This window comes from Citrus clementina, unplaced genomic scaffold (genome assembly GCF_000493195.1).
Source record: "Citrus clementina cultivar Clemenules unplaced genomic scaffold, Citrus_clementina_v1.0 scaffold_5, whole genome shotgun sequence".
NCBI classification, from domain to species: Eukaryota; Viridiplantae; Streptophyta; class Magnoliopsida; order Sapindales; family Rutaceae; genus Citrus; species Citrus x clementina.
In genome coordinates this window covers 732101-759164 of record NW_006262201.1, presented here as the reverse complement: position 1 = coordinate 759164, position 27064 = coordinate 732101, and the positions used below count along the sequence as shown (strand labels likewise).

General features: G+C 35.2%; 2 protein-coding genes across 2 annotated transcripts; one reads left to right on the top strand and one right to left on the bottom strand.

Moving 5' to 3' along the window:
- Positions 1-2529: 2529 nt before the first annotated feature.
- LOC18040259 (22.7 kDa class IV heat shock protein) lies at positions 2530-3202 on the bottom strand. The gene is made up of 2 exons (XM_024185134.1): positions 2834-3202; positions 2530-2775 (listed from the first exon to the last, which is right to left on the bottom strand). Exons 1-2 carry the CDS (start codon positions 3200-3202, stop codon positions 2530-2532), a joined length of 615 nt encoding a protein of 204 aa, XP_024040902.1.
- A 14445-nt stretch (positions 3203-17647) lies between these two features.
- LOC112098374 (putative disease resistance RPP13-like protein 1) lies at positions 17648-22303 on the top strand. The gene has a single exon (XM_024184561.1). The coding sequence runs from the start codon at positions 17822-17824 to the stop codon at positions 22280-22282; it is 4461 nt and encodes a 1486-aa protein (XP_024040329.1). The 5' UTR covers positions 17648-17821; the 3' UTR covers positions 22283-22303.
- The last annotated feature ends 4761 nt before the right edge of the window (positions 22304-27064 follow it).

Genomic DNA, 27064 nt, shown 5'->3' with positions numbered 1-27064 from the left:
CAAAGCTGGTGCGACATGCGCGCCTGTCGCACCAACAAATTGGTGCGACAGCGCGCGCCTGTCGCACCAAAGCTGGTGCGACATGCGCGCCTGTCGCACCAACAAATTGGTGCGACAGCGCGCGCCTGTCGCACCAAAGCTGGTGCGACAGGCGCCTGTCGCACCAACAAATTGGTGCGACAGCGCGCGCCTGTCGCACCAAAGCTGGTGCGACAGGCGCGCGGGCGCGCGCTCTCGCACCAGATTTGGTGCGACAGTGGGCCGCGCATCGGCGCGCGCTGCTGCCCAGCGATGGGCGCGCGCGCGCGCCGTACCCCCCTCCCTCTCCATCCCCAAAATTAAGCCACATCAAAATCAAAAAACAATACTCCCAAACACCATCAACCACCACAAACACCACCACCATTATCACCACCACCATTATTCTCAAGCTATAACTATTATTATTCTAAAATCTCATTTTAAATTAATGAAAATAAGAAAAATTACTAACCTAGGTTTTGTTGAAGGTTGTAGATCGGATGCCGGTGAGAGATGGAGCCGCCGCCGACGAGGGTTGATGTCGCCGCCGATGATGGGAGTTGGATCGGTTTGGGAGAGATGAGAAAAAGGGAGTGTTGGGGGAGAGATGAGGGAGGGGTGTTTTGGTCTCAAAAGTTGTTTAATGGCTAATGTTGATAGAAATATTTTTGGGGGGTTAAGATGAAAAAAATGAAAATTTTAATGGTTATTATTGAAAATTTCCCTTTGCGAACGTACTTAGCATTATGAAAAATGTTAAGTAGAGTAAGGGGCTCGCATTATTTTAGCAGTGGGGGACATATATGTATTAATTAATTAATTAATCGATTAATTTCTTATGCGTATCTCATTCTTAGCTGTCGAAATAAATTTTAGTTTCTTTTATTTAGCTGTACGGTTACATATGTGTAATATTTCTCTTCATCAGACTTCGGCAAAAATTGTTAATTGACCAAGTAAATTGTTAACAACAATGATAACAAATATCAATTGACCAAGTAAATTAAACCCACCACAATTTATCAAAACTCAAAAGCATTTTATTACATAATCTTCGTACATGTACATCGTCATCAGATCCTATAACAACAAAAAACAGAAAATCAAAAGAAAACAAGAACATGCCACACAATAAAGCCAATAAAATATCAAAAATGAAAAAGCAAACGAAGCCAAGCATTTGCCCCAAAAAAAATAAAAAACAAAAAACAAACGAAGCTACGTACATTTCGATTTTTGTGGCCTTAACTTAATATCTTCACCAGAACTCATCAGCAATGACGTTATAATGTTCTTTTAATGCCTATTGTAAAGTGGTTTTTGAGTGCTAATTAAACACACGAGGGCTTGACCATATTACAAAATTAATTATAATCTTCAATTGCTATTAGTATGAATTTATAAATACAATTTCATCAGTTACTGAATATTTGAATTCACCAACTGCAATGGATCTTCATATTAACACATCAATATGACAGAAAAGAGAATATCTTCATGAATTGGAGTGGGATAAATTTTTTTTCCTCTTAAAAGTTAAAATGCATAATAAAGGCCAAAGAAAAGACTTTTTTTCTTTTTTAATTTTCATTAACAATAAACCAGGCGTGTTATTGGCTATATATATATATAGTTACAAAAGCACTTTATTACATAATCTTCGTACATATAAACCATCATCAAATCCGATAACAACAAAAACAGAAAATCAAAGGAGAAAGCGAATAGAATTTTAAAAGCAAAATAAGCAAAACGTTAGCCCCAAAAAAATTAAAAACAAAAAGCTAACTGAGCAAAGCATCGTCACTAGAAGAATTAGTTTTAAGCTTTAGTGGGCTTAATTAATTTTAAGCTTCAGCTGCCTTAATATATTCACCAAAAGGATTACCAGCTGCGTCATCAGCATTAATAATACGAGTTAATAAGCTTAAGCTGCCTCTTCCCTCAGCAATAATGTTAAAATGTTTTTTTAATGGCGTTGCAAAGTGGTTTTTGGTTGCTAATTATAAGCAGATGAAGGCTGGACTGTATCACACAATTATTTATACTCTCTAATTTAATGCACTTTAAGCAACTTCTTGAATTAGTCGTTTCTACCTTCGCTATTAGTATTTATAAATACAATTTAGTAGTTATTGAACGTTTGGATTCGTCAAAATTGTTGCAATTATAATGAATCTTCGCATTAACACATTAATATCACAGAAGAGGATGAATTACGAGTGGGACAACTTTTTTTTCCCCTTCAAATGCATAATAAATGCCAAATAAAAAGACTTTTTCTAAAAAATATTTTTATTAACAATAAACGAATCGTATTAATTCTTATATGCTGTAGGATTAGGATTTATAAAAAGCACTTTATGTCAATACATGCAAGTCATCCTCAAAAACCCATCAAAATACATTAAACAGAGAATCCAAAGAGAAACATCTCACAACAAAACCAAGAACAGATCATAAATAAATAGCACATCAAGCAAAGCAATCACTTCTTTCTTTAATCAATTACATTTGAGCCTTGGTAGCCTTAATATCTTCATCGGAAGAATTACCAGACTCTTCATGAATGTTAATAACCTTAGGCTGCCTCTTCTTCTCCTCAGCAAGCTTTGGTACTGTGACCCTCAGAATCCCATTTACCATGTGAGCTTTAATATGACCCAAGTCAGCACTCATATGCATCCTAAACTGCCTCCAAAACTTGCCAAATGTCCTCTCAGCTCTGTGCCATTTCTCTCTTTCAACTCCCTCCTTATAATAATCATTACTCTTCCTCTCCCCACTCACTGTGCCATTTCTCTCTTTCAACTCCCTCCTTATAATAATCATTACTCTTCCTCTCCCCACTCACTCTCAGTACTCTGCTCTCTTCAACTTCAATTTTCACATTATCTTTCTTCATCCCTGGAATGTCAAGCATAATCACGTGAGCTGTTGGTGTCTCCATCCAGTCTACTCTCGCCAGGGCTAGAGTTTGATGATGATCAGCTCCTTTTGCGATTGTTAAAGGGGTTTGTTCAAGAACCCTGAAAGGCTCTTCCGTCATTGGGAACATCATGTCAAAGAAAGGTGATTGTGTGTACGGCATCAGAGCGTTTGCTTGTGACGCCATGTTCATCAATGTTGTCGCCGTAACAAGAAACAACATTGTCATTGCAAGAATTCTTGGTTTTGCCATCTGGGTAGCTAGCTCGCTTTTTGAGAGTGTTTGTTTGTGTGAAGATAGCTCATTGTACAGAAGTGAAGAAGAAGAGTCAGCGTGTCAAGTTATCAGCTGTCATTAGTGCCACATCAGAAGGTCCACGTCAGCAGAAGTTACCAGCCTAACTAACCTCACAATGCATACTCTGTGTTCTGTTATTGATTAGCTGAGTGAGCTTGTGATTAATAATCAGTTAGTAAGCAATTAGTTAGTAAGTGTAGCATGTATAAATAGCTGCACGTTTCGTGTTTGTTTCTAAGTACAAAATATCAATTCATTAATGAAATAAAGAATTTTCCTCTGCATTTTCTCAGCTGCCAAACAGCAGCATTTATTCAGTTTTACAATTTCTTCATGGTATCAGAGCCAATCATGGCAATTACAAACAATCAAAATACAGTAGCTACAAATTAGACAACCTTTTCTTTCATCACACCAATCAAATTGGATAGATCTAATTACATGCTCTGGAAAAATCAAGTCCTGGCCTCCATTAGAGGAAATCGACTTGAAGGATACATCAATGGAGAACGGATTGCACCAAACCGATTCATAGCATCATCAAGCTTTACTGAAACAACTACTGGCTCTTCTCAACAGATCGAGAATCCTGAATACACAATCTGGAGATCTCAAGATCAAACATTACTCAGCTGGCTTCTTAGCTCAATAACTGAAGGTATTCTCAGTTTAGTTCACTCATGCACTACTTCATTCGATATATGGAAAACACTAGAGAAAAGGTTTGGTGTACAATCTGAGGCTAGAGTTCTTCAACTTAAGTATGAGATGAGTGTCTTAAGAAAAGATTCACTAAGTATTGAAGAATATTGCTTAAAAATGAAACAAGTTACAGACAAATTAGCATGTGCTGGTAGTCCTGTATCAGATAGAGATATGTTGCAGCAAATTCTCAATGGTCTAGGAGCTGGCTATTTGGATTTAGCTACTTTTATCACAGCAAGCAAATTGGATTATGATGATGCTTATGCCTTATTACTTACTCATGAGGCCAGACTTGAACAAAATCAAAGTGAAAAGCACATGATTAATGTAAACTATGCTAATATGTCTAACTGGAATAATAATAGTATGATGAATGCATACTATGCTCAAATAAGAGGTCAAGCTAGGAAAGGAGGATATACAGAAGGTGTCCAAGGTAATTATAATGGTCACTCAGGTAGTAGAAATGGTATGTTTAATGGTAGAGGAATGTTTTTGAATTCTCATCCAAGGGGTTTTCCTGCTGGAACTGGTCATTTTGGTAATCAAGGAAGAAATCAAATGATGATGAGAAGCAATAGATTTGGTTCTTCTGGAAGAGGCTCTTTTGGCAGTACTGGTTTCAATGGTACTGGAAATTTACCCCCTTTTGAGTCACACGTATCCAACAGCGATGATTCTATGAATACATGTCAGATTTGCTTCAAAGTAGGACATACTGCTGTTGAATGCTGGCATAGATTTGAAGAGAATTACATACCTCAGCCACCAAGGCAATTTCAGAGAGGAAAAGGTTCAAAGTCTGCCTACATAGCAAATTATGAACCTGCATACATACCTTACTATCCAACAAATGATGATCCATGGCCTGTCAACAATAATGGATTACACATGTCATAGTCTGGATATCCTTGTGCATCTGACAATTCTGGTATGCCCTGGGTTGGAACTGCTTCTGCTGCATATTGTGAAGGACCTGCAGATGAAGGTTGGTACCTGGACAGTGGTGCCACTCATCATCTGACAAACAACATGGGAAATCTGACCATCAGAGATGAGTTTAGAGGTAATGATAAGCTCATTATTGGCAATGGTGAAGGTTTGTCAATAACTCATATTGGTGACTCTTATTTTTCATTCAAGAATTCAAAATCTCAACCTACATATTCACATATTGCACTTAAAGATATCTTGCTTGTTCCCTCTATCACCAAGAACCTAATAAGTATTTCAAAACTTACCACTGACAATAACATTTCTGTTGAATTTCTTGGATCATTTTGTGTTGTGAAGGATTTGCTGAAGGGACAAGTTCTAATGCAGGGCATTGCTGAGAAAGGGTTGTATAAACTGCTGGTCAAACCTATGTCTTCTACCAAGAATTTTCAGTCATCTCCCCTGTCTCATAGTCAAGCTAATAAACCTCTGTCAATGTTATCATGCTGTCATCTTGCTTCTCATATGCCATCTGTAAAGTACATAAATAATTCAAACAATTGTTTACAGAATGGTTTTGATGTATGTTCTGATAAACCTAATAAAATAGCTCTTCTACACAGAAGATTTGGCCACCCAAACTCTCAAAGCTTATTGCATTTACTTAAACTCCATCATGCTGATTAGTTTTCTCTGAATATGGTTAAACAAGCAACACAACATTTCTGTGAAGCATGTCAGTTGGGTAAGATACACAAGTTGCATTTCCCAGTTACAGAAATCAAAACCAAATCAGCTCTTGAGCTTATACACACTGATCTTTGGGGTCCCTCACCAGTTATTTCAAGAGAAGGTTTTAGATATTATATTAGTTTTGTTGATGATTTCACTAGATATACTTGGATTTACCCATTGAAATTGAAATTAGAAGCTTTAGAGGTTTTTAAGCTATACAAGTTACAAGTTGAAAACCAATTCCAAACAACCATTAAGATACTGCAATCTGACTGGGGGGGAGAATACAGATCATTCACTGAATTTTTAAATCAGTGTGGCATTTTATTTAGGCACTCTTGTCCTCATACTCATCATCAAAATGGCTTAGTTGAGAGAAAACACAGACAAGTAGTAGAATTGGGTCTTACATTGTTAGCTCAAGCCAAACTTCTTTTGCATTTCTGGTGGGATTCTTTCCATGCTTCAGTTTATCATATCAATAGGTTACCAACTTCAGCTCTTAAAATGTTGACACCATATGAAAAACTTTTCAAACATAAAGCTGATTATAAGATGTTGAAATGTTTTGGTTGTGTTTGCTATCCATATTTGAGAGATTACAATAAGCATAAATTTGATTTTCACACAAGTAAATGCATATTCATTGGTTATAGCCCTGCTCACAAAGGATATAAATGCCTTCATCATTCTAGTCGTGTATACATAGCAAGGCATGTCATATTTGATGAAAATGCATTCCCTTTTTCTTCAGATCCTGTTTTCAATTCTGAGAACAAAACACAATCAATATCCAGCTCTACTTTGTCCCCTCATCAAGTTTTCCATTTATCCAATCTACCTGTTGTGTCAAATCCTTGTAACAGCAGTTTTGAATCCTGCTCTCCAGCATGTTCCAGCAGCACAGAACTGTTCCCATCAGCAGATCATCAACAAGCAAATGAAGTTACACAATGTCAAACACCAAATCTCAATCCTGCTCTTGAACCTGTTCATGATCTAGACTCACCAAACATAATAGATCCTACTCAAATTCCATTACCATCTCAGTCCCAAATAACCTCAAACAATATTCAACCTGTTCAGAACAATCACCCCATGACCACAAGAGGAAAAACATGTATTTTTAAGCCAAAAATGTATACTGCAGTGTTAGTTCACAAAGAGCCAGATTCAATTGATGAAGCTTTGCAAGACACAAATTGGTTTATAGCTATGAAAAATGAGTATGATGCACTAATTGAAAATAGAACTTGGTCTCTAGTACCAAGAATAGAAAATCAGAAAGTTGTTGGGAATAAGTGGGTGTATAGAATAAAGTATAACACTGATGGCAGTGTAGCTAAGTATAAAGCTCGATTGGTGGCAAAAGGGTTTCAACAGATTGAAGGAGTGAATTATTTTGATACTTTTAGTCCAGTGGTAAAGCCAGCAACAGTGAGAGTAGTTCTTAGTCTTGCAGTGATGAATCAGTGGATAGTTAGACAGGTGGATGTCAACAATGCATTCTTGAATGGTGAATTGTCAGAGGAAGTGTTTATGCAGCAACCTGAAGGCTTTGTTGATAAGAGTAAATCTAACTATGTTTGCAGATTACACAAAGCTTTATATGGTCTTAAGCAAGCTCCTAGAGCCTGGTTTGAAAAGCTCAGGGGATGTCTTCTTCAATGGGGTTTCAGAAATTTAAAATCTGATTCTTCCTTATTCTTAAGAAAAACTAAAGTGTTATTCATTATGGTATTGATATATGTTGATGACATATTAGTTACTGGACCTAACAGTGAAGAATTGGACAGATTCATTCAACAGTTTAATATTGTTTTTGCATTGAAAGATCTAGGAAGATTGTCCTATTTCCTTGGTATAGAAGTGTTGTATGGTCAGGATTGCATTTATTTGTCTCAGAAGAAGTATATCAGAGATTTGCTTGCTAAAGTAGACATGCTTGAGTGTAAAGGAGTGATAACACCAATGTGCAGTGGCAAGGACTCAAAGTTGCAGAAGATAGTTAAAGGAGAATTGGGTTACTATGTTGAAGATGCAACTCATTATATAAGCATTGTAGGTAGTCTCCAGTATCTGATCTTGACAAGACCAGAAATTGCTTATTCTGTTCATAAGTTAAGCCAATATGTTTCTGCACCAACTATGCAACATCTCATGGCTTGCAAAAGGGTTCTTAAATATCTGAAGGAGACACAGGATTATGGCTTAAAGTTTGTAAAGGATGGTGATTTGAAAATTACTGCATTCATTGATGCAGATTAGGGAAGTGACTTGGATGATAGGAAGTCGATTGGAGCTTACTGTGTGTATCTTGGAAACAATCTGATTTCATGGTCTTTAAAGAAGCAAACAGTAGTCACTAAGTCTTCAGCCTGAGAGTGAATATAGAGCACTTGCTTCAGCTGCTTCAGAGATAGCTTGGTTGAAGTCATTGTTTCTGGAAATGGAAGTATGCTGTGTAGAGAGACCAACAATATGGTGTGATAATATAAGTGCAACAGAACTAGCAAAGAATCCTGTGTTCCATTCAAGAACCAAACACATTGAGATTGATGTTCATTTAATCGAGACAAAGTGTTAGCTGGTGATCTCAAAATCTGTTATGTGCCAAGTGAAGATCAGATTGCAGATATCTTAACCAAGCCTTTATCTTCTCCTCAATTCAATTATTTAAGGGACAAACTCAATGTCTTTTCATGTCCTTTGAGTTTAAGGGGGGCTGTGAAGATAGCTCATTGTGCAGAAGTGAAGAAGAAGAGTCAGCGTGTCAAGTTATCAGCTGTCATTAGTGCCACGTCAGAAGGTCCACGTCAGCAGAAATTACCAGCCTAACTAACCTCACAATGCATACTCTGTGTTCTGTTATTGATTAGCTGAGTGAGCTTGTGATTAATAATCAGTTAGTAAGCAATTAGTTAGTAAGTGTAGCATGTATAAATAGCTGCACGTTTCGTGTTTGTTTCTAAGTACAAAATATCAATTCATTAATGAAATAAAGAATTTTCCTCTGCATTTTCTCAGCTGCCAAACAGCAGCATTTATTCAGTTTTACAATTTCTTCAGTTTGAAGCTAAGTGTTCGTTGATTTTCTGGTGAAATGGAGGGAGGTGAATTAGAGAGATATATACACTTTAGACTGGATTATAGCTTAATATCTGAATAGTTCTTTAGAAGTCTTTGCGATAGAAACTTAGGGAAAATTCTAGCACTGCGTAGAGACTAAACGTTTTGCAGAATGTTCTGAAGCTTGGCTAGAATGAGAATATGCCACATGTTACTTAAAATAGTTTTGTATTAATATTTAACCAATTACTCGTAACTTAATATAAAACACAATTTCATCATTATTTTATAAATCTACAGTGGAATTGTTCAAATGAAAGAGCAATTGGGAAAATAATTTTTGTCTCAATTCACATGGGAGACAACACTAATCAGTGTTGTCATATATTATAATCTCAAAACGTCACAAATGTTGCTAACCAGTAAAAACCAGTTCAATTTGATTTTAGATTTATTCACGACAACTAAGGCGTGATGGGTATCATCATCAGGCAATAGAAATAAATCATGACAAGTGACAATACCGTTTTTTAGTTAACTATTTGTACGATGCTTTTGAATTTAGCTATGCGATCCAAAGCTCGATCAAATTCGCTTTCTTCCAGTGCAATTGTGAAGCGGCAATAGCTAGGAATTCTAGTCCACGAACCACTGTTGATGCATAAACCAGATGCCTTGACTATGGCTTCCCTAATATTTGAGTCATCAAGCTTGATTTGTTCTGTAGCTGTTTTCTCACCACTGGTAGTCATCAAGCAAAACAGAGGCACAATTTAAGTGGTTCGGCCTGGAGAACAGGGCAGCAATCTTATCTCCATCACCGAGATCAAACTACAAACATTAAGAAGTTACAAGCTTTTCATATGTCTCAACTATAGCCTCTAAGACTATATATACATATCATGAAGAGTCCAGAAAATTCCCCCACTCACTAGCTGCATTCCGGGTTTGTTTTTCCCGCCTTGTAAAGGTCAGTTAACAACCTTGAATCAAGTACTTAACCCGTGCTTCGGTAAGTGACCAAAACGACTGCCAAATGTGCCGTATAGAGTAAATGGAATCACGTGAACAACATGTGATTTAATTGCAGGAAGTAAACGATAATACACAGATGTCAATATTCTCCTGTTTCATCAAGCAACCGAGAGGGCATGCACAATCAAGGTTATAAACCGACATGTCAGAAATGTCTGAAACTCAGTTTTAATTTCACAATTCAACACATCTCTTTTAAATTTTTTTTCAATAATTTTCAGTTATCAATAATTGAAAACTTTTAAGATTTTTTTAAGCAGAGAGTAGGGATCTTTTAAGATTTCTTTTTTCAATAATTGAGAGAGTTTCTGTGATGTAATATGATACTATTCAATCAAGTAAGAACTCTACTTTTTGGTGATAGACACAAAAATCACGCTTCATTTTCACTATTAATGAAGTTAATAAATTCATAACATAATCACGCTACATTTTCATTGAAATTAATATGTCTTACAAATTTATTTTTCGTAAGCTGGTGCTAGTGATTCTTTTTCAAATGATGACGTGTTTGCTTTGGTAATTAATTAATAAAGTGAAACAAAAACAAGTAGATTCCCGCACCAATAATTTTGCAAGCAACCCAACCGACCATCCCCTTTTTTCTCTTTGAATGCGTCCTAAAAAGGCTTGCAATGTAGATCATGTATTTATTATGAGATTTATTGGAGTGAATTGTTGTTTTTGTCATTATCAAATAATATATTTGAGAGCTGTTCATTTTTGTATATATAAAACTGAAATTATTATAATTGTGTAGAAGAGTTTGAGGGTCACTGGGAGGATTTGCTCATTAATGGTCAGTGAAGTAAACCGACCAGGCGAATTTATCAAAAGCACTTTATTATAAGAGAGAACAAGAATGCCAAGAAAATATCAGAGACAAAAAGGAAACTAAGCAAACAAAAACAGAAAATCAAAAGAGAAACAATATCCCACAATACCAAGAAAATATCAGAGACAAAAAGGAAACTAAGCAAACCAGAGCACGTGCTTGTGACGCCATGATCAAGAACGCTGCTGCCGTAACTAGAAATCTCTTCTTAAACAAGATTATCATCATCCGAAATTATAAATTTTGCATACAAGACATTTTAAATCAACAATTCAAAGGAAAAAAAAAAGAAGAATTTAAACCAATTAAGAGGATAGGCATTAGGTAGAATTTCAGATGAAGAAAAACGAATCAACCAAGGTTCTATCTGCCTGAGTTGCCGGAAGCATTCGGCCGCTTCTGCATGAACTACAGATCCCATAGAATTTTGGTTGCGTCTATTCTGACAAAAGTACTTAATATCTTATTTTGGTTTGGACTAAAAGCAAACATGCAGCTGAATCTGATTGATTAAAAATCTAAAACAGTACCAAAAGAAAGAAGAAAATGACAACCAGCACTAGCTAATTCAGGGGATGCATGCACATTAATATTTCTCATAAAATCATCACCCATTGTGCTCTGAGACTCAGAAAATCTAAGGTGACTGATTTATGTTGACTTCTCAAAACAGGGATATCTTACATCATTTACTGATTAATGATGCTGATGTTTAATAGGATGAATCAGGTGTTTTCTGAAATGTCTCAAGAAAGGACCCTTGAGCACATGAGAATGAGACGAACATTCAATAATCTCCAGGATAATATAAGATCAAGGATGCAACAAGGACAAACAGAGATGGCAGCTGTAGCGTTTTGACAGTACACATGTTATAGCCGTTAGATTAAACAAATGTAAACCATCGGATACAAGTTTTGTAAATATAGATTCAAAATGAAAGAAACATTGTTGTGATGTGTGTGCATTATTCTCTCATTTTGATAATGTGCTAACTAAGATTTTTTTTTTTCAATAATTTTCAGTTTTCTGTCAAATGTAACATAATATGATCATGTGTAACATAAGAACACAAAGCATGAAGGAAGCTCTAATCTTTTTCAAACTTGGCCAAAGTTGTTGAATATCTAAATCCTCAAGTGTTCTGTATTTTTTTTATTAAATTAGCATGATTGGACACAATAAAATAATGAAAATCAAATTATTATGATGGGTGGATTAGTTAGCTAGATTAGTGTTATTTTGTCTAATTATCATGGATTAAATTCAATCATATATAATATATAATATGTCCTTCGTATTTTCCCTTCTAATCTACATCATAAAAAGACTTGTAATATATAATGGCAATCTCGTGAACTAGTGCTAATTTCATTATATTAGGCACCTTTGTGATATGTTATTAAACCATAGAAATGTGGGTTAGATTCAGGGAGATTTTGAATGATTTATCTAATTATAAATTTTTCGGATTACATATGTTTCAGTCAAAAACAGGGGAGCTCCTTGAATTGGAAGCTCTTTAGGCACAATATCACGAAATTTTGATATTAGCCCATAAAAGAGCTTAGGCAGGGTCAAAGAAGTAACAGAAACTGAGGTTATGCCCAATATGTCTAGCCCCTACTTTAAAAAATTCAGGTTATTTTGCCTAACGGGTTTCCTACATCATATAAATTACGCTGGTTCTTCACAATTATTAACACATTAATATGACTAATTAGAAAGTAATAAAGAGATGGATTTCTTTTATTTTAAAATAAACGGAATTGATTGCAGAATATTATTGGGACTACTTGTAATCTAAAATTTACCATGAATGGCCTTTTATTATGTGCACTAGCTAATAGATTTTAAGAAATCACTTTTTACTTTGAAATATTTTTCTTGCGATTAGAGATCTTGGGTTGTCCCTTGATAGAAGAAAGGCACATAAAGAATGGAGGACAATGTCGGCACTTGCTAACCCATATACCTTGCGTAGTAATAAATGGCAGAGCAGTGGATATGGATTTGAAACAGAAGAGGAATGAGTACCGAACTGTATAAATTAATTAATTATTCCTACAGCATGGGTTTGTAAATTTCTTTCTAGGACTGTATTAACTAATTTCTTATTGGGGTAGGTGTAATATGTAATTATTATTGATGTTGTATCTTCGTATTGTCTTGATGGCTTGACAGCCTTTGGGCACCTGAGTTGCTTACTTCGAACGGCAGAGTTAAGTTTCAGTCTTCGAATTGCCGCGTATGGTTCAATAGCCAAGCCAGTCTTCAATTATTTGTTGATCTAGTGATCTATTTATAAACAACTAAAAATCATTTTGATTCTTTCACTAATAAGAATTGTCATTCTGAAATTGAATTTTCACCATTATTGACAAGTTGTATCAGAGAACTTTTAAGGTTATTTATGAATTTAGAAATCAAAATGAATTTAGCAATTTTACAGCCTATTTCCTTTTTAGCTGAAACTTATTAGACACTTTAAAAATTTTAAGTGCCCGTACTCTCAGTTTAAGGTTCAGTGCAATTACCTAGATTCCCATTTCCCCATTTCGTTGTCCCAACCCCACTGTCCTACATTGGATTTTGCATTTAGCTTATTGTGCCGGTATCTACACTTGCTTTGTATGAACGCAAAATGGCGATTAACAAAAACTCCAAATTGATTCTCATAAAATTTAGTTGGCTTTGTAATTATTCTCCAATTTCCTTACAAATGTTTACTTTGCATGGACTGTTGTAGAAAAAATTTCTGGTACAATAAAATTTTTCCTGCCTCCATAACTGTAACCAGCTTTCGATAGTCTAAGCTTGTAATTTAATCAATATATAGCCGACCTTAAATTGACAAAATTATCAATAAATTAAGGATCAAGAGAAGCATTTAGGAATGTTATTTGTTTCATTAAAAATAAACCAATTCAAATTAGTTAAATTATTGTGTACTATTTGACTTCATACTTTTTTATTTGGATAAATAAATGAATATATATAATATAATTATTTAATGAGGAGATTTTTTATTTTGACAAAGTGATAATGTTATTAAAAGATTAATATATATATATATATTTTTTTTTTTTTTATTTGCTAGAACAACCAATAATTATATGGTTATTATATAATTATTTTAGAAACCGGGGGGAGGGAGGGAGGTGACAAAATGGATCCTAGAAATAGTAAAAATGATAAAAATGCTGAAGCAACACTCCCTTCAAGATGTGATCACACGGCGGGCAGAATGGGTGCTGATCAGTTTTGAGTACAAAAGGTCTTACATGCGATATATGATTAAGACATTTTCATTTAAATCTCCTCATGTGTTTTAATTCGTTTTTTTTCGTTTACCACTGTGATTGCTTGTAACTAACACAAACGTACAAAGAATGTAGGAAGCTTTGGTTTGCATATTTGGCACAACATCACGAAATTTTGAGATTCTGATGATTTTGACTAATGTGCTTCCTACATCATATAAATTACACCGGTTCTTCATAATTATGAACACATTAATATGAATAGTTAGAAAGTAATAAAGAGATGGTTTTTTTTTTTTGAAGTAAACATAATTGATTGAAGAATATTATTAAATGGGTGGGACTATTCGTAGTCTAAAATTTTCTCCCCATTATTATGTGCGCTAGCTAATGGGTTTTAAGAAATCAATTTTTACTTTGAACACTTTTGTAAATATCAAAATACTCCTCAACAACATTCCTGATATTGATTTATTATTAAATGTGATGGTCAGCTTCAATATTCAGTTACTGAGAATAATATTGATCTAGGAAATGCTTATATATATATATATATATCTATATATATATTGAAGTCCCAGTTGCGTCTACCTAGTTTTGTGGACATGCAACATTCCTTATATTAACTTAATTGCTAAGGAGAAGTCTTTATTTTTCTTGGTTTGGCAGACTTTGGGCAGCTGCGTTGCTTACTTCGAATGGCAGAGCCAAGTTGTAGTCTTCGAATTGGCATCATCGTATAGTTCAATAGCCAAGCTGCAGGTCTTCAATTATTTGTTGATCTAGTTCTCTACTTATAAACAACTAAAAATCATTTTGAACCTTTGGCTAATAAGAATTGTCATTCTGAACTAAGGGCCAGTGAGCTGAGGATTGTTGCTAAAATATGAGTTCTGTGTTCTATCATGCATTTTCTATACTGTTAATTGTTTGAGCCTATAAACTAAGACATGCTTGGCATGGACATCTCAAAAGCTCAAGATGACTAGCATGAAGTACTGCAAACTTGAGAAACTCATTTACCATGTTCTCATATTCTATAGACCTTCTATCCATCAACATCCAAGATTTATCCATATTTAAACTATTAACTTTCCTGCAAATGCATCGCATTTTATTCATTCAGTTTTATTAATATTAGAAATTGATATTGTTTACAACCACAAGAACAACTAATAAAATTATAGAATCAACCAAAAAAAGGGGGCAATGAGAGCACAATTTCACTAATTAAGCAACTATAGTGTCTCTAACATAGTTTCTGCTACTATATCTTTGTGATTGTCCAGAATCTAACAGATGTTATAAATAAATATCAAATGAAGCTTTCGGCATTGATTCCATCAACTATTTTTATTGATTCAATAGATATAAGTTCCAAGTCTGATGAGTGGTGGATTCATTAATTGAGCAACTGAAGTCCTAAACTTGTGCCCAGCCCATTGAACTGTTGCAGCATAAATTAACATTACTTCTAATATGCAATCAATTTGAAAACTGCTGCAGTTCTATAATTTTCCCTTGTTGGATTCAATTTGTAAAGTGCATTAAGATGTTTGCTAAAAACAAAAATAATCTTTTAAAGAGACATTTAATCAAACAATTAATGCGCATTCAAATAACAGAACACTCTAAAATCATTTCAACAGGATGTAAATCTCAAATCCCTATTATTATCACGAGACTCAATTAATTTCAATTGAAAATATTACACATTCAATTATCACCTGAAATCAACGTTGCTCTTGGCGGAATTAAGGAGAAAACTCTGTTCTCAATATAATCTATAATTTGCTTGAAGAAAAGAAAGAAAAAGATATCTTAAGTTAAATAAACAAAAATTGAACAGAAGTGTACTAACCAAAGATAAAATACATTGATTCTTTCAAAATTGAGTATGAAAATTGTTGAACAGGAAATTGAGACTTGGAATCAATTAAATCAACCTTGGTTGATTAAAAATACAATTAATTCAAGTATAACCATAAATTATCAAACTAGAAAGAGAGATATAAAAAACAATTATCTAAATTAAAGGAAACAATACCCAATATTCGAGAAGCAGCAAAAGCAAGCTAAAATTCTTCGTGCGTTCTTCTTCAAAAGAGAATGGAGATGAAATTCGGAATTGAGTGATTGATGAAAAACTGAGAGGTGATTATTGAAAAGAAAGTAATGGGAATGAGTTTGAATTTTCTCAAAAGAAACTAAAATCTGTTCTAAGAACGAAAATAAAAGCAGTATAGTCAGTTTTTTTGTTTTTTTTGCTCGAGTCAATAAAAGGAAAAGGTAAATGATAATTATTCAATAAATATGTAAGATATTTATCACTTATTTGATAAAACGTCACAATTATTTGACGTTTAAATAAATTATCATTTATATTTCACAATTACTCAGTTTTTCACAAAATGTCATATATGTTTGACATTTCTTAAAAACTGTCAAATAAAAAATATCGAATTGTTTATGTATTTTTAAGGAAAACCTATGCGCTGCTTTAAGTTCGTCTTGTAATTATTGTTGCCGCCAAATTTAACTATTTATTGTGGGTCACATGTCATTCGATAACCAACTATCAAACGAATTAATAATTTAGTTTCATACGGCATTCTTTTTATGAATGTTCACCCCAATTAGAGAAATAATAATATTGCTTTTCAACATCACCAATTTTTTGTTTAATAAAAAAAAAGAATTATTTTATAGACTGCATGCTTCCATGGGTCACATGTCCTTCGATAATCAACTATCAAATGAATTAATAATTTATGTATATTCTGTCATTTATTAATGAGTTTTTATATATGAAATTTTCAAGTAAAAAGGAATGATCAGATACATTTCTCATAAAGGAAAATCTTTATGGCCTTCTCCTTTTAATAAATTCAAGTGTTCTCTTGTCGATGAAATAGCAAACGACAATCTTAAACTTACAGCCTCTCAGTGTGGGAGAACCATTGATTCTCAATCTAGAATATAGTTCTGAGTCACTCAATCATAATTACTAACCTAATTAACAAAAAAAACAGAATAATCTTTCTCACTTACTATATTTCGACGACCAAAAGAAAAACTGTTTTTTATTGATTTTTTTTCTAAACACTCATTCAATCATGGATTCATTGGTGAGTTGGCGACCCAAATAAAAAATGATCTGAGTGTCAGTGATAAAATAAACATTAGAATTACACAACTTTGCACTTTTCTCGTTATATAACTGTTACTTGATTCTGTAAAATGTTTCGAAATACTGCTTTTGAAAGTAAGTGAATATGAAAATGTCCAAAACTTAGTCTTATTTCCTGTTCAATTATAAAGAACAATATTTTGAAAACGTTAGCGGAATAAATTATTGGTGGTTGGAATGTTTTTTTCCCCTTTCATCTTCACTTTAGAGTGATTTCATCTGTGTCTATTTGTTAGATAACATATTAGATGAATAAAGTAAAATATTTCTAAAAAGAAACGTTTTAGGAGTTTAAAAAAAAAAATAGAGAGAGAGAAACGTTTTGATTTATCTTGGTTTATGAGTTGAAGATTTGTAAAGTGAAGGTTCTAAGTAATTGACACTGGATTAACTGCTTGACCTATACGAATATCTAACGGAAGGAATTTCGTAACAAGTGGTGGTGATTGGTGAATTGCTAAATTATTAATGGGTGGTGGGCTGTGTTTTTCTTTTCTTAGCTGCAAGGAAAACAAGTGGGGAGACTTGCCACATTTTACGTCGTATTTTGGTTGACCCTTGACACTTATTAATTACTAAGCATTTTCATTTTGCTTACCAAGTGGTGGTGTGATGGGTGAATTGCCAAATTATTAGTCATTGGTCAATAAAGTATAAACGCGTGATTTCTAGCTGGGCCAGACCCTTCACAATCACAAACTCATTCTGCTTAATTATCCATTTTCTCACCCGTTCAATTTTCTCATTCTGCTTTCCATAACCCATAATTCTGCTCCTTTCTTCCTTTGCCCAAAAAAAAGAAAAAAATGTCAATGATCGGAGAGGCAATCCTTACGGCGTCCGTTGATTTGGTGGTCAATAAGTTAGCTTCAGAGGGGATTCTGTTTTTTGCACGCCAAGAGAAGATCCAAGACGATCTAATGAAGTGGGAGAATATGTTGGAGATGATCAAGGCGGTGCTTGATGATGCTGAGGAGAAGAAGACGACTAATCGGTCTGTGAAGAAGTGGCTTGGCAAGCTTCAGAACTTGGCTTATGATGTTGAAGACTTGTTGGATGAGTTTCAAACTGAGGCTCTCCGGAGGATCTTGCTGCTTGGAAATGGAGAACCAGCTGCTGCTCATGATCAACCCAGTAGCAGTCGTACAAGAACAAGTAAGTTTCGGAAGCTCATTCCTGCTTGCTGCACCACTTTTACTCCACAATCGATTCAGTTCGATTATGGCTTGATGTCCAAAATCAAAGAGATCAACAGCAGATTTCAAGAAATTGTGACACAGAAAAACTTGCTAGATTTGAAAGAAAGTTCAGCTGGAGGGTCCAAAAAAGCCAGTCAAAGGCTAGAGACAACCTCTTTAGTGACTGAAGCCAAAGTATATGGCAGGGAAACAGAAAAGAAGGATGTTGTTGAACTGCTGTTGAGGGATGATTTAAGCAACGATGGTGGATTCTCTGTTATTCCTATTATAGGTATGGGCGGGATGGGCAAAACTACTCTTGCTCAGCTTGTCTACAATGATAAGCGAGTGCAGGATCATTTTGATCTCAAGGCATGGACTTGTGTCTCTGACGATTTCGACGTTAAGAGGCTAACAAAAACAATTCTAAGATCCGTTACTAAGCAGACTATTGATGACAGTGATTTAAATTTGCTTCAAGAGGAGCTGAAGAAGAAGTTATCTCAAAAGAAATTTTTGCTTGTTTTAGACGACGTTTGGAATGAGAAATACAATGATTGGGTTGACATGAGCCGTCCGTTTGAAGCTGGCGCACCGGGAAGTAAGATTATTGTCACAACTCGTAATCAAGAGGTTGCAGCCATCATGGGAACTGCTCCAGCTTATGAATTGAAAAAGTTGTCATTTGATGATTGTCTGTCCGTGTTCGCTCAACACTCTTTGGGGACAAGAGATTTCAGTTCAAACAAGTCATTGGAGGAAATTGGCAAGAAGATAGTGATCAAATGCAACGGCTTGCCCTTAGCTGCGAAAACACTTGGTGGACTCTTACGTGGTAAATGTGACCGAAGTGATTGGGAAGGTGTGCTCAGTTGCAACATATGGGATTTACCAGAAGAGAGATGTGACATTATACCGGCGCTTAGAGTGAGCTACTATTATCTCTCGGCACCTTTGAAACAGTGCTTTGCATACTGCTCATTGTTTCCAAAGGATTATGAATTCGAAGAGGAGGAGATAATTTTATTATGGAGTGCTGTGGGTTTCTTGGATCACGGAGAGAGCGGGAATCCAAGTGAAGATCTAGGTCGAAGGTTCTTTCAAGAGCTACGTGCAAGATCTTTTTTCCAGCAATCAAGCAACGGTATATCACGATTTGTGATGCACGACCTCGTCAATGACCTTGCTCAATGGGCTGCGGGGGAGATATACTTCACAATGGAGTATACCTCGGAGGTTAACAAGCAACAAAGTTTTTCCAGAAATCTTCGTCATCTGTCATACATTCCTGAATATTATGAAGGCGGTAAAAGGTTTGAAGACTTGTACAATATCCAGCATTTGCGAACTTTTCTACCAGTAAGGCGGTCAAATAGGTCGCGTGGATACTTTGCTCTTAGCATTCTTCCTAAGTTGTTCAAACTCCAACGATTGAGGGTCTTCTCTCTGTGTGGATATTTCATCCCCAAGCTGCCGGATTCAGTTGGTGATTTGAGGTATTTAAGGTACCTTAACCTATCTGGAACTGAGATTAGAACTCTGCCTGAATCAGTCAACAAGCTTTACAATTTGCACACCCTTCTGTTGGAGGGCTGTTGGCGACTGAAAAAGTTGTGTGCAGCCATGGGAAACCTCATCAAATTGCATCATCTCAATAATTCAAATACATCTTCGTTGGAGGAAATGCCAGTCGGAATTGGTAGGCTGACTTGTCTTCAGACGTTGTGTAATTTTGTTGTGGGAAAAGACAGTGGTTCCCGGTTACGAGAGCTAAAGTCCTTGACACAACTTGGGGGGACACTTTGCATTTCAAATTTGGAGAATGTAAAACACATTATTGATGCCGAGGACGCTCAATTGGATAGAAAGGAGAATCTTAAAGAATTATGGCTTCGATGGACTCGCAATACTAATGGTTCATCTTCAAGGGAGGCAGAAGCTGAAGAGGGCGTGCTTGACATGCTAAAACCCCATAAAAATCTGGAACAATTTTGTATCAGCGGCTATGGAGGCACAAATTTTTCAACTTGGTTAGGAAATTCCTCATTGTCAAATTTAGTAACACTTAAATTTGAATATTGTAGCATGTGTACTGCCCTGCCGTTGGTCGGGCAACTACCCTCTCTAAAGCATCTTGTAGTATGTGGAATGAGCAGCGTAAGGAGATTTGATCCAGAGTTCTATGGGAAGGTTGCTTCAATTCCTTTTCCATGCTTGGAGACTCTTTGTTTTGAAGACATGGAAGAATGGGAAGACTGGATTCCTCATGGATCCGGTCAAGGAGTTGAAGGGTTTCCTAAATTGAGAGAGCTTCACATTTTAAGATGTTCTAAACTGCAAGGAACACTTCCAGAGCACCTTCCTGCATTGGAGAAGCTTGTTATTAAAGGATGTGAAGAATTGTCAGTTTCAGTTACAAGTCTTCCAGCTCTTTGCAAATTTGAAATTGGTGGATGTAAAAAGGTTGTGTGGAGAAGTGCAGCTGATCATCTCGGCTCACAGAATTCAGTGGTTTGTAGAGATACATCAAATCAACTGTTTCTCGCAGGGCCATTAAAGCCGCGACTGCCAAAATTGGAAGAATTGAAGATAAATGATATGAAAGAGCAGACATATATTTGGAAGAGTCATAACGAATTACTGCAAGACATTTGCTCTCTCAGAAGACTGACGATTACAAGCTGTCCCAAACTTCAATCCTTGGTGGCGGAGGAAGAGAAAGACCAACAACAGCAGCTCTGCGAGTTGTCATGCAGACTCGAATATCTAAGATTGAGTTATTGCGAAGGCCTTGTGAAGCTGCCACAATCATCTCTCAGCCTCAGTTCCTTGAGAGAGATAGAAATCTACAAGTGCAGTTCCCTTGTTTCCTTTCCTGAGGTTGCTCTGCCTTCCAAGTTGAAGATAATTGAGATTGAAGGTTGTGACGCACTGAAATCATTACCAGAGGCATGGATGTGCGACACCAATTCATCTCTCGAGACCTTGTATATTGAGCATTGTCGTACGTTGACATATCTTGCTGGAGTCCAGCTACCACGGAGCCTTAAGAGGTTGGACATCCTTAGTTGTGATAATATAAGGACTTTGACAGTGGAAGAGGGCATCCAGAGTAGCAGCAGCAGCAGCAATAGAAGGTACACCTCATCTCTTCTTGAGAAGTTAGAAATTAGGGATTGTCCATCACTGACATGTATATTTTCACAAAACGAGTTACCTGCCACGCTTGAGTCCCTTGAAGTTGGCAATCTACCTCCGTCTCTTAAGTCCCTTTTTGTTTGGTATTGTCCAAAGCTGGAGTCAATAGCAGAAAGGTTGGACAACAACACATCTCTTGAAACAATCAATATTTCTGGGTGTGAAAATCTGAAAATTTTACCGAGTGGTTTACATAATCTCGGCCAGCTTCAAGAGATCGAAATATGGGAATGTGAAAATCTGGTGTCCTTTCCCGAAGGGGGATTGCCTTGTGCGAAACTGAGTAAGCTCAGGATCTATGGGTGTGAGAGACTGGAGGCCTTACCCAAGGGATTGCACAATCTGACCTCTCTTCAAGAATTAACAATAGGAAGAGGAGTTGAGCTTCCAAGCCTTGAAGAAGATGGCCTTCCCACCAACCTTCATTCACTTCATATTTGGGGTAATATGGAGATTTGGAAGTCAATGATTGAGCGGGGTCGGGGATTTCATAGATTCTCCTCTCTGCGACATCTTACAATCGAAGGATGTGATGACGACATGGTGTCATTTCCACTAGAGGACAAAAGATTAGGGACCGCGCTTCCTCTTCCTACCTCTCTAACATCTCTGAGGATTGTAGATTTTCCAAATCTGGAACGCCTATCTTCTTCAATTGTTGATCTTCAAAACCTCACCCACTTGAATCTCGTGGATTGTCCCAAGCTCAAATACTTTCCGGAGAAGGGCCTGCCTTCCTCACTTTTGCAATTAAGTATCTATCGCTGTCCGTTGATGGAAGAGAAGTGCAGAAAGGATGGAGGATTGTTAACCCATATACCTTCTGTTCAAATCGATCTTAATGGGTTTTTGACAGCCGAACAGAGGACGACTGAAATATTTTATTATTAGTAATTTTTTTAAAAAAGAAAAAATTGGGTCTCTTGCTTTGCCGAAGAAGATCAGAATTTTTGTTTGGAGGGCAGCCAAAAACTTACTTCCTTCAGCTGAGAATTTGTGGAAGAGGAAGATTGTCCAAGAGCCTACCTGCCAGCTTTGTAAAATGGGAATAGAGAATTTGTTTCATGCCTTAGTTGATTGTAAAGCAGCCAAGAAGGTTTGGAGACTATCCCTTTTTGATAATGATATTCAAGCAGCCCCTGGGCAGGATGTTTTGAGCTTGTTGCATGGCGTGAAAAGATTGAGAAGCAAAGCTGATGTAGATTTGTTTGCCGCGATTCTCTGGGCAAAGTGGAATGCAAGGAACCAATGGCTGTTCAAAGGCAAGCGAGAGAACCCCCAATCTGTTGTGGCTAAAGCTGAAGCTGTGATGGAGGCTTATAAGAGAGTGCAGCCTTCAGTTGCTGTAAGCCATGGAAAGCAGCAGAAAGTGGCGCAGCTGGGATGGAATCCCCCTCAAGAAGGTTTTGTTAAGATCAACACTGATGCCGCTACCAACTCAGAAAAGAATCTTGCTGGGCTGGGGGCTGTGATTAGAGATGAAACGGGGCAAGTGACAGCAGCTGCGATCAAGGTCTCAAAATTCCATGGAAGTGTAGCTTATGCCGAGGCAGAAGCTATGGAATGGGGCTTGCAGGTGGCAAAAGATGCACATGTGACAGATGTAATTTTGGAGTCAGACTCGCAAGAAGTAGTTTGTTTAGTAAACAACAGTCAGGGCAGCAGATCCGAGATCTATTGGGTAGTATTGGAAATTCAGAAATTGAAAGAAAGCTTCGATCATGTTAGTTGTGTGTATACACATAGATCTTGCAATGCCATTGCCCATTCTCTAGCTAAACTAGCTTTAGAGAAATGCGAAACTGTTGTATGGAAGGGTTCATACCCTCTACAAGTCATGTATCTGTTATCATCTCAGAATTAATAGAAGTTTCTTTTCAAAAAAAAAAATTTCAAATCTCAGTTGAAAACAATTCCTTTAAATGAATATGGTTCGGTGTCGGTAAGTCTTTATCATGTATATAATGGGCTTTCGAATTTTTTAATTAAACAATAGAATGTGTGCAAGTGCATGTTATATATATGTATTCTCTTCATCAGACTTTGGCAAATATTGTTTTGAAATTTTAGCTGTTGGATATATATAATCTCGAGTACTCTTTTTTATATAATTAATATAAATAAAACTTAAATTATTATGACCGGACCCCTTAGATTATCATTATTTCGACTATTTATAATCTTTGTGGTGAATTGTTAGTGGGGTGATTATTTTAAATATTTTATATTTCAATCATTTACATTTTGTGTGTTGTATATTTGAAATTACTTTGATCATGTAGAGGAGTAATTTGAGTAAATTAAATTTTATTAATTAATAGTAAAGCGGGCATGATTTATTAAATATTTCTACTCTTTAAATTAATGCACTATAGGCGAGTTCTTGAATTAAGTGCTTATGTGCCACCGGTATTAATATTTATAAATATAATTTATCGGTTATTAAATATTTAGATTCATCAAAATTGTTATAATTTACATAGATCTTTCTATTAACACATCAATATGACAGAAGGAATGTCTTTCATGAATTGGAATGTAATTTTTTCTTTTCTTAAAATGCTTAATATATGCCACAGAAAAATGCTTTTTCTTTTTTCTTTTTTATTAACAATAAACCGAGAGTATTAATTTCTTTTACAAAATTAGGACCCGGATTTATAAAAAGCACCTTGTTGTTGCTAATACATACAACCATCCTCAAAAACCCATCAAAATACAATAAACATTTGAAAGTTATTTCGTCTATTTTAAATATTTTATATTTGAAAGTTATTTACATTTTGTATGTATGTGCACGTATATATATATCATAGAATTGATATTATTTTGATCGTGTACAGGAGTAATTTGAGTAAATTAAATTTGATTAATTAATAGTAAACCGACCATAATTTATTAAAAGCACTTTATATAAAGGACTCGGTGTGTTTGTGTGTGTAATTTCAAATCTCAGTTGAAAACTGTTTTAAATTAATATGGTTCGGTGTATGTCTAGAACGAGTTTTCGAATTCTTTTATTAAATAGTAGAATGCTTTTAAAAAAAAAAATGGTAGAACAACGTAACAGGTTTTGTATTATTTAGAAGAGGAGGACTTTATTAATGCATAAATTAATTTAGCCGAGGAGGACTTTGGCAAAAATTGTTTTGAAATTTTACATGCTGGACATGAAAATATTATTCAAGTGTTCTTTATTAAAATAGCATGATTGGACACGGTTAATATAATGAAAATCAAATTTTTACCATTGGACTTGCTAGATTAGCATTATTTATTCTTCCATGTATAATCTAACTTCCATTGGATGGTTCTTTAGAAGTCTTTACAAAAGAAACTGGGAGAAAATATAGAATTCTGCTGCCATAACAAGAAATAGCATTGGAAGAGTGCAGAATGCCACATGTGAGAGCGAGAAGAACATTACAAATCAACAATTCAAAGAAAAAAGAAGAATTTAAACCAACTAAGCCATTACGTAGAATTTCGCATGAAGAACAAGACTAAGAAAATTTAAGGTGATTTGTATTTATAATCAGCAAACAACTCAGCATATCAGAATGGGAAGGACATTCAGGAATCACCAGGCAGGATAAGATCAAGGAAGCAATAAGGAAGCATTTGTTTTGGCCGAATAAAATTTGCAGATCTTTTAATGCTAAGATTAGTAATCAAACAATTATTGGGATATTGGTTTAGTAATTGTTGAATTAATGGCCCTGAACTTTTACAATCTTTATTATTATGTATTTATTGCAACTACATGCATATGTAATATGTACCTTGTAGGGTTATTTTCTTTATATTAATAATTAATATGATCTTTTCAAACGTGGCCGAAGTTGTTGAGCATATAAATACTTAAGTGTTCAGTATTCTTTATTAAAATAGCATCAATGGACATAATTAAATAAAGGAAATCGGATTATTATGATGACTGGATTAGTTAGCTAGATTAGTGTTATTTTGTCTAATTATCAAGGATAATATTCAATTATATATAATATGTCCTTCGTATTTTCTCTTTTAATTAAAATAGTAAAAAGACTTGCAATATAGACCATGTATTTGCTATGTTGTTTATTGGAGTGAATTGGTGTTTTTGTCGTGATTGTATATATTGCCTTTGTAAGTTATTTATTTTGTATATATGAAATCAATAGGAGTTTCACTCTTATGGATGGATGTTGCCAAGTACTAAGAAGTAAGAACTGAGACTCGTATTAATTAATTAGTATAAGTTAGCTGAATTTTAAATGTTCATGCACTTTTGAGCTACGTATGGCAATGAAAATTGAGTTTCTGTGATGTAAAATATGACGCTATTCAATCAAGCAACTCTACTTTTCAATTTTCTTTCATCTTAATTCAAGTATTACTTATTTATAAATATTAGAGAACTAAACTAATGCAGGTTCATACTTTATGAATTTGACAACAGACAATAAAGTGTCAAATTTGAAATTCTTATCTATGATAAGCAGCTAAAATAATTGCATTGGATTTTTCCATTTTCAAATTTTCATTGCTAATTCAACTATTGAGAGACTGAAACGTATGGAATAAGAAATTAAATATTCGACCCAAAAGATTATTCAACTTAGATGATTCAATATAACACCTAACAAGCTTATGAGTCTTATTTAAAGAATATTATAATTTTACTTTGATTCGTGGAAATTACAGATTGTTATTCACTTAAGTATGTGATACACTTATTTGATGAGTTGCTTATATGAGTAGATTAGATTTTTATTTTTGTCATGTTTCTTATTTTTCTAATCCCATTTGTCTCCTATTTCTCATTCCACGTCAATTGGTGATAGAGCTGCCCTATCATATGTCAAGACCATTATAGCCGAACGTAAGAAGTTAAAGAACTACTTTGTACTAGCTATACAAAGAACTATATTACAGTACCATACACCTTAAAAAAATAATCATAAAAAGTAAAAATGAAGGCATGATTCATACCTCCAAATCCAGCACTGGCACCTGAAAACAATAGAAGCGAAGGAATTTGCCAATAGGAAAGTCAGCTGGAGAAGGCCAAGAAGATGCAACTAGAAGCTAAGTAATGTAAGGGAAGGAAATCTATTCCGAAAGAACTCCAAACTGAATTCAGGAAGTAACATTGACTTACCCAGTTGCAAAAGGAAGCCACTTTAATCCTTTAAGATGATTCTGACGAAATTGGTTCACTGTATTAAAACCATCAACTGCACCAAATCCAGAGCCAGACTATATGGGAAGAAAAAGAGGGAAGGAAAAAAAATTATTGCAACATGAAATTGCACTTTTCTTTTATCTTCTACAAGCAAGAAATTCGACTAGGAAAATAAAACAAATACCAAATATGAATTTTTTAGCAATCTTACAAAATCACACCCAAATCTCAATAAGATTGTACATAGTTTTAGTAAAGCTCTACAACTATTTATTTAAGACCTCATAAGATCATCTCCATAAATTTAAAAACTAAAGACAAAGAAAAAGACTTTTGAATACAAATTTACAATGGAGTAGAGAACAAAAAATGACTTTGGGGGGGCGGGGGGGGGGGGGGGGGGGGGGGAAACCCAAAAAAAAAAAAAGAAAACTCTTTCCCCCAAATTGGGGGGAAACCCCCTTGGCCTTTTAAAAAAAAAAAAAAAGTTTAGGGGTTAAAGGTTT

Coding starts and splice junctions, on each gene's coding strand:
- LOC18040259 (XM_024185134.1), bottom strand. CDS start 3,202: ATGGCAAAACCAAGAATTCTTGCAATGACAATGTTGTTTCTTGTTACG. Junction 2,776..2,833: donor ATGATTATTATAAGGAGGGA/GTTGAAAGAGAG, acceptor GATTATTATAAG/GAGGGAGTTGAAAGAGAGAA.
- LOC112098374 (XM_024184561.1), top strand. CDS start 17,822: ATGTCAATGATCGGAGAGGCAATCCTTACGGCGTCCGTTGATTTGGTG.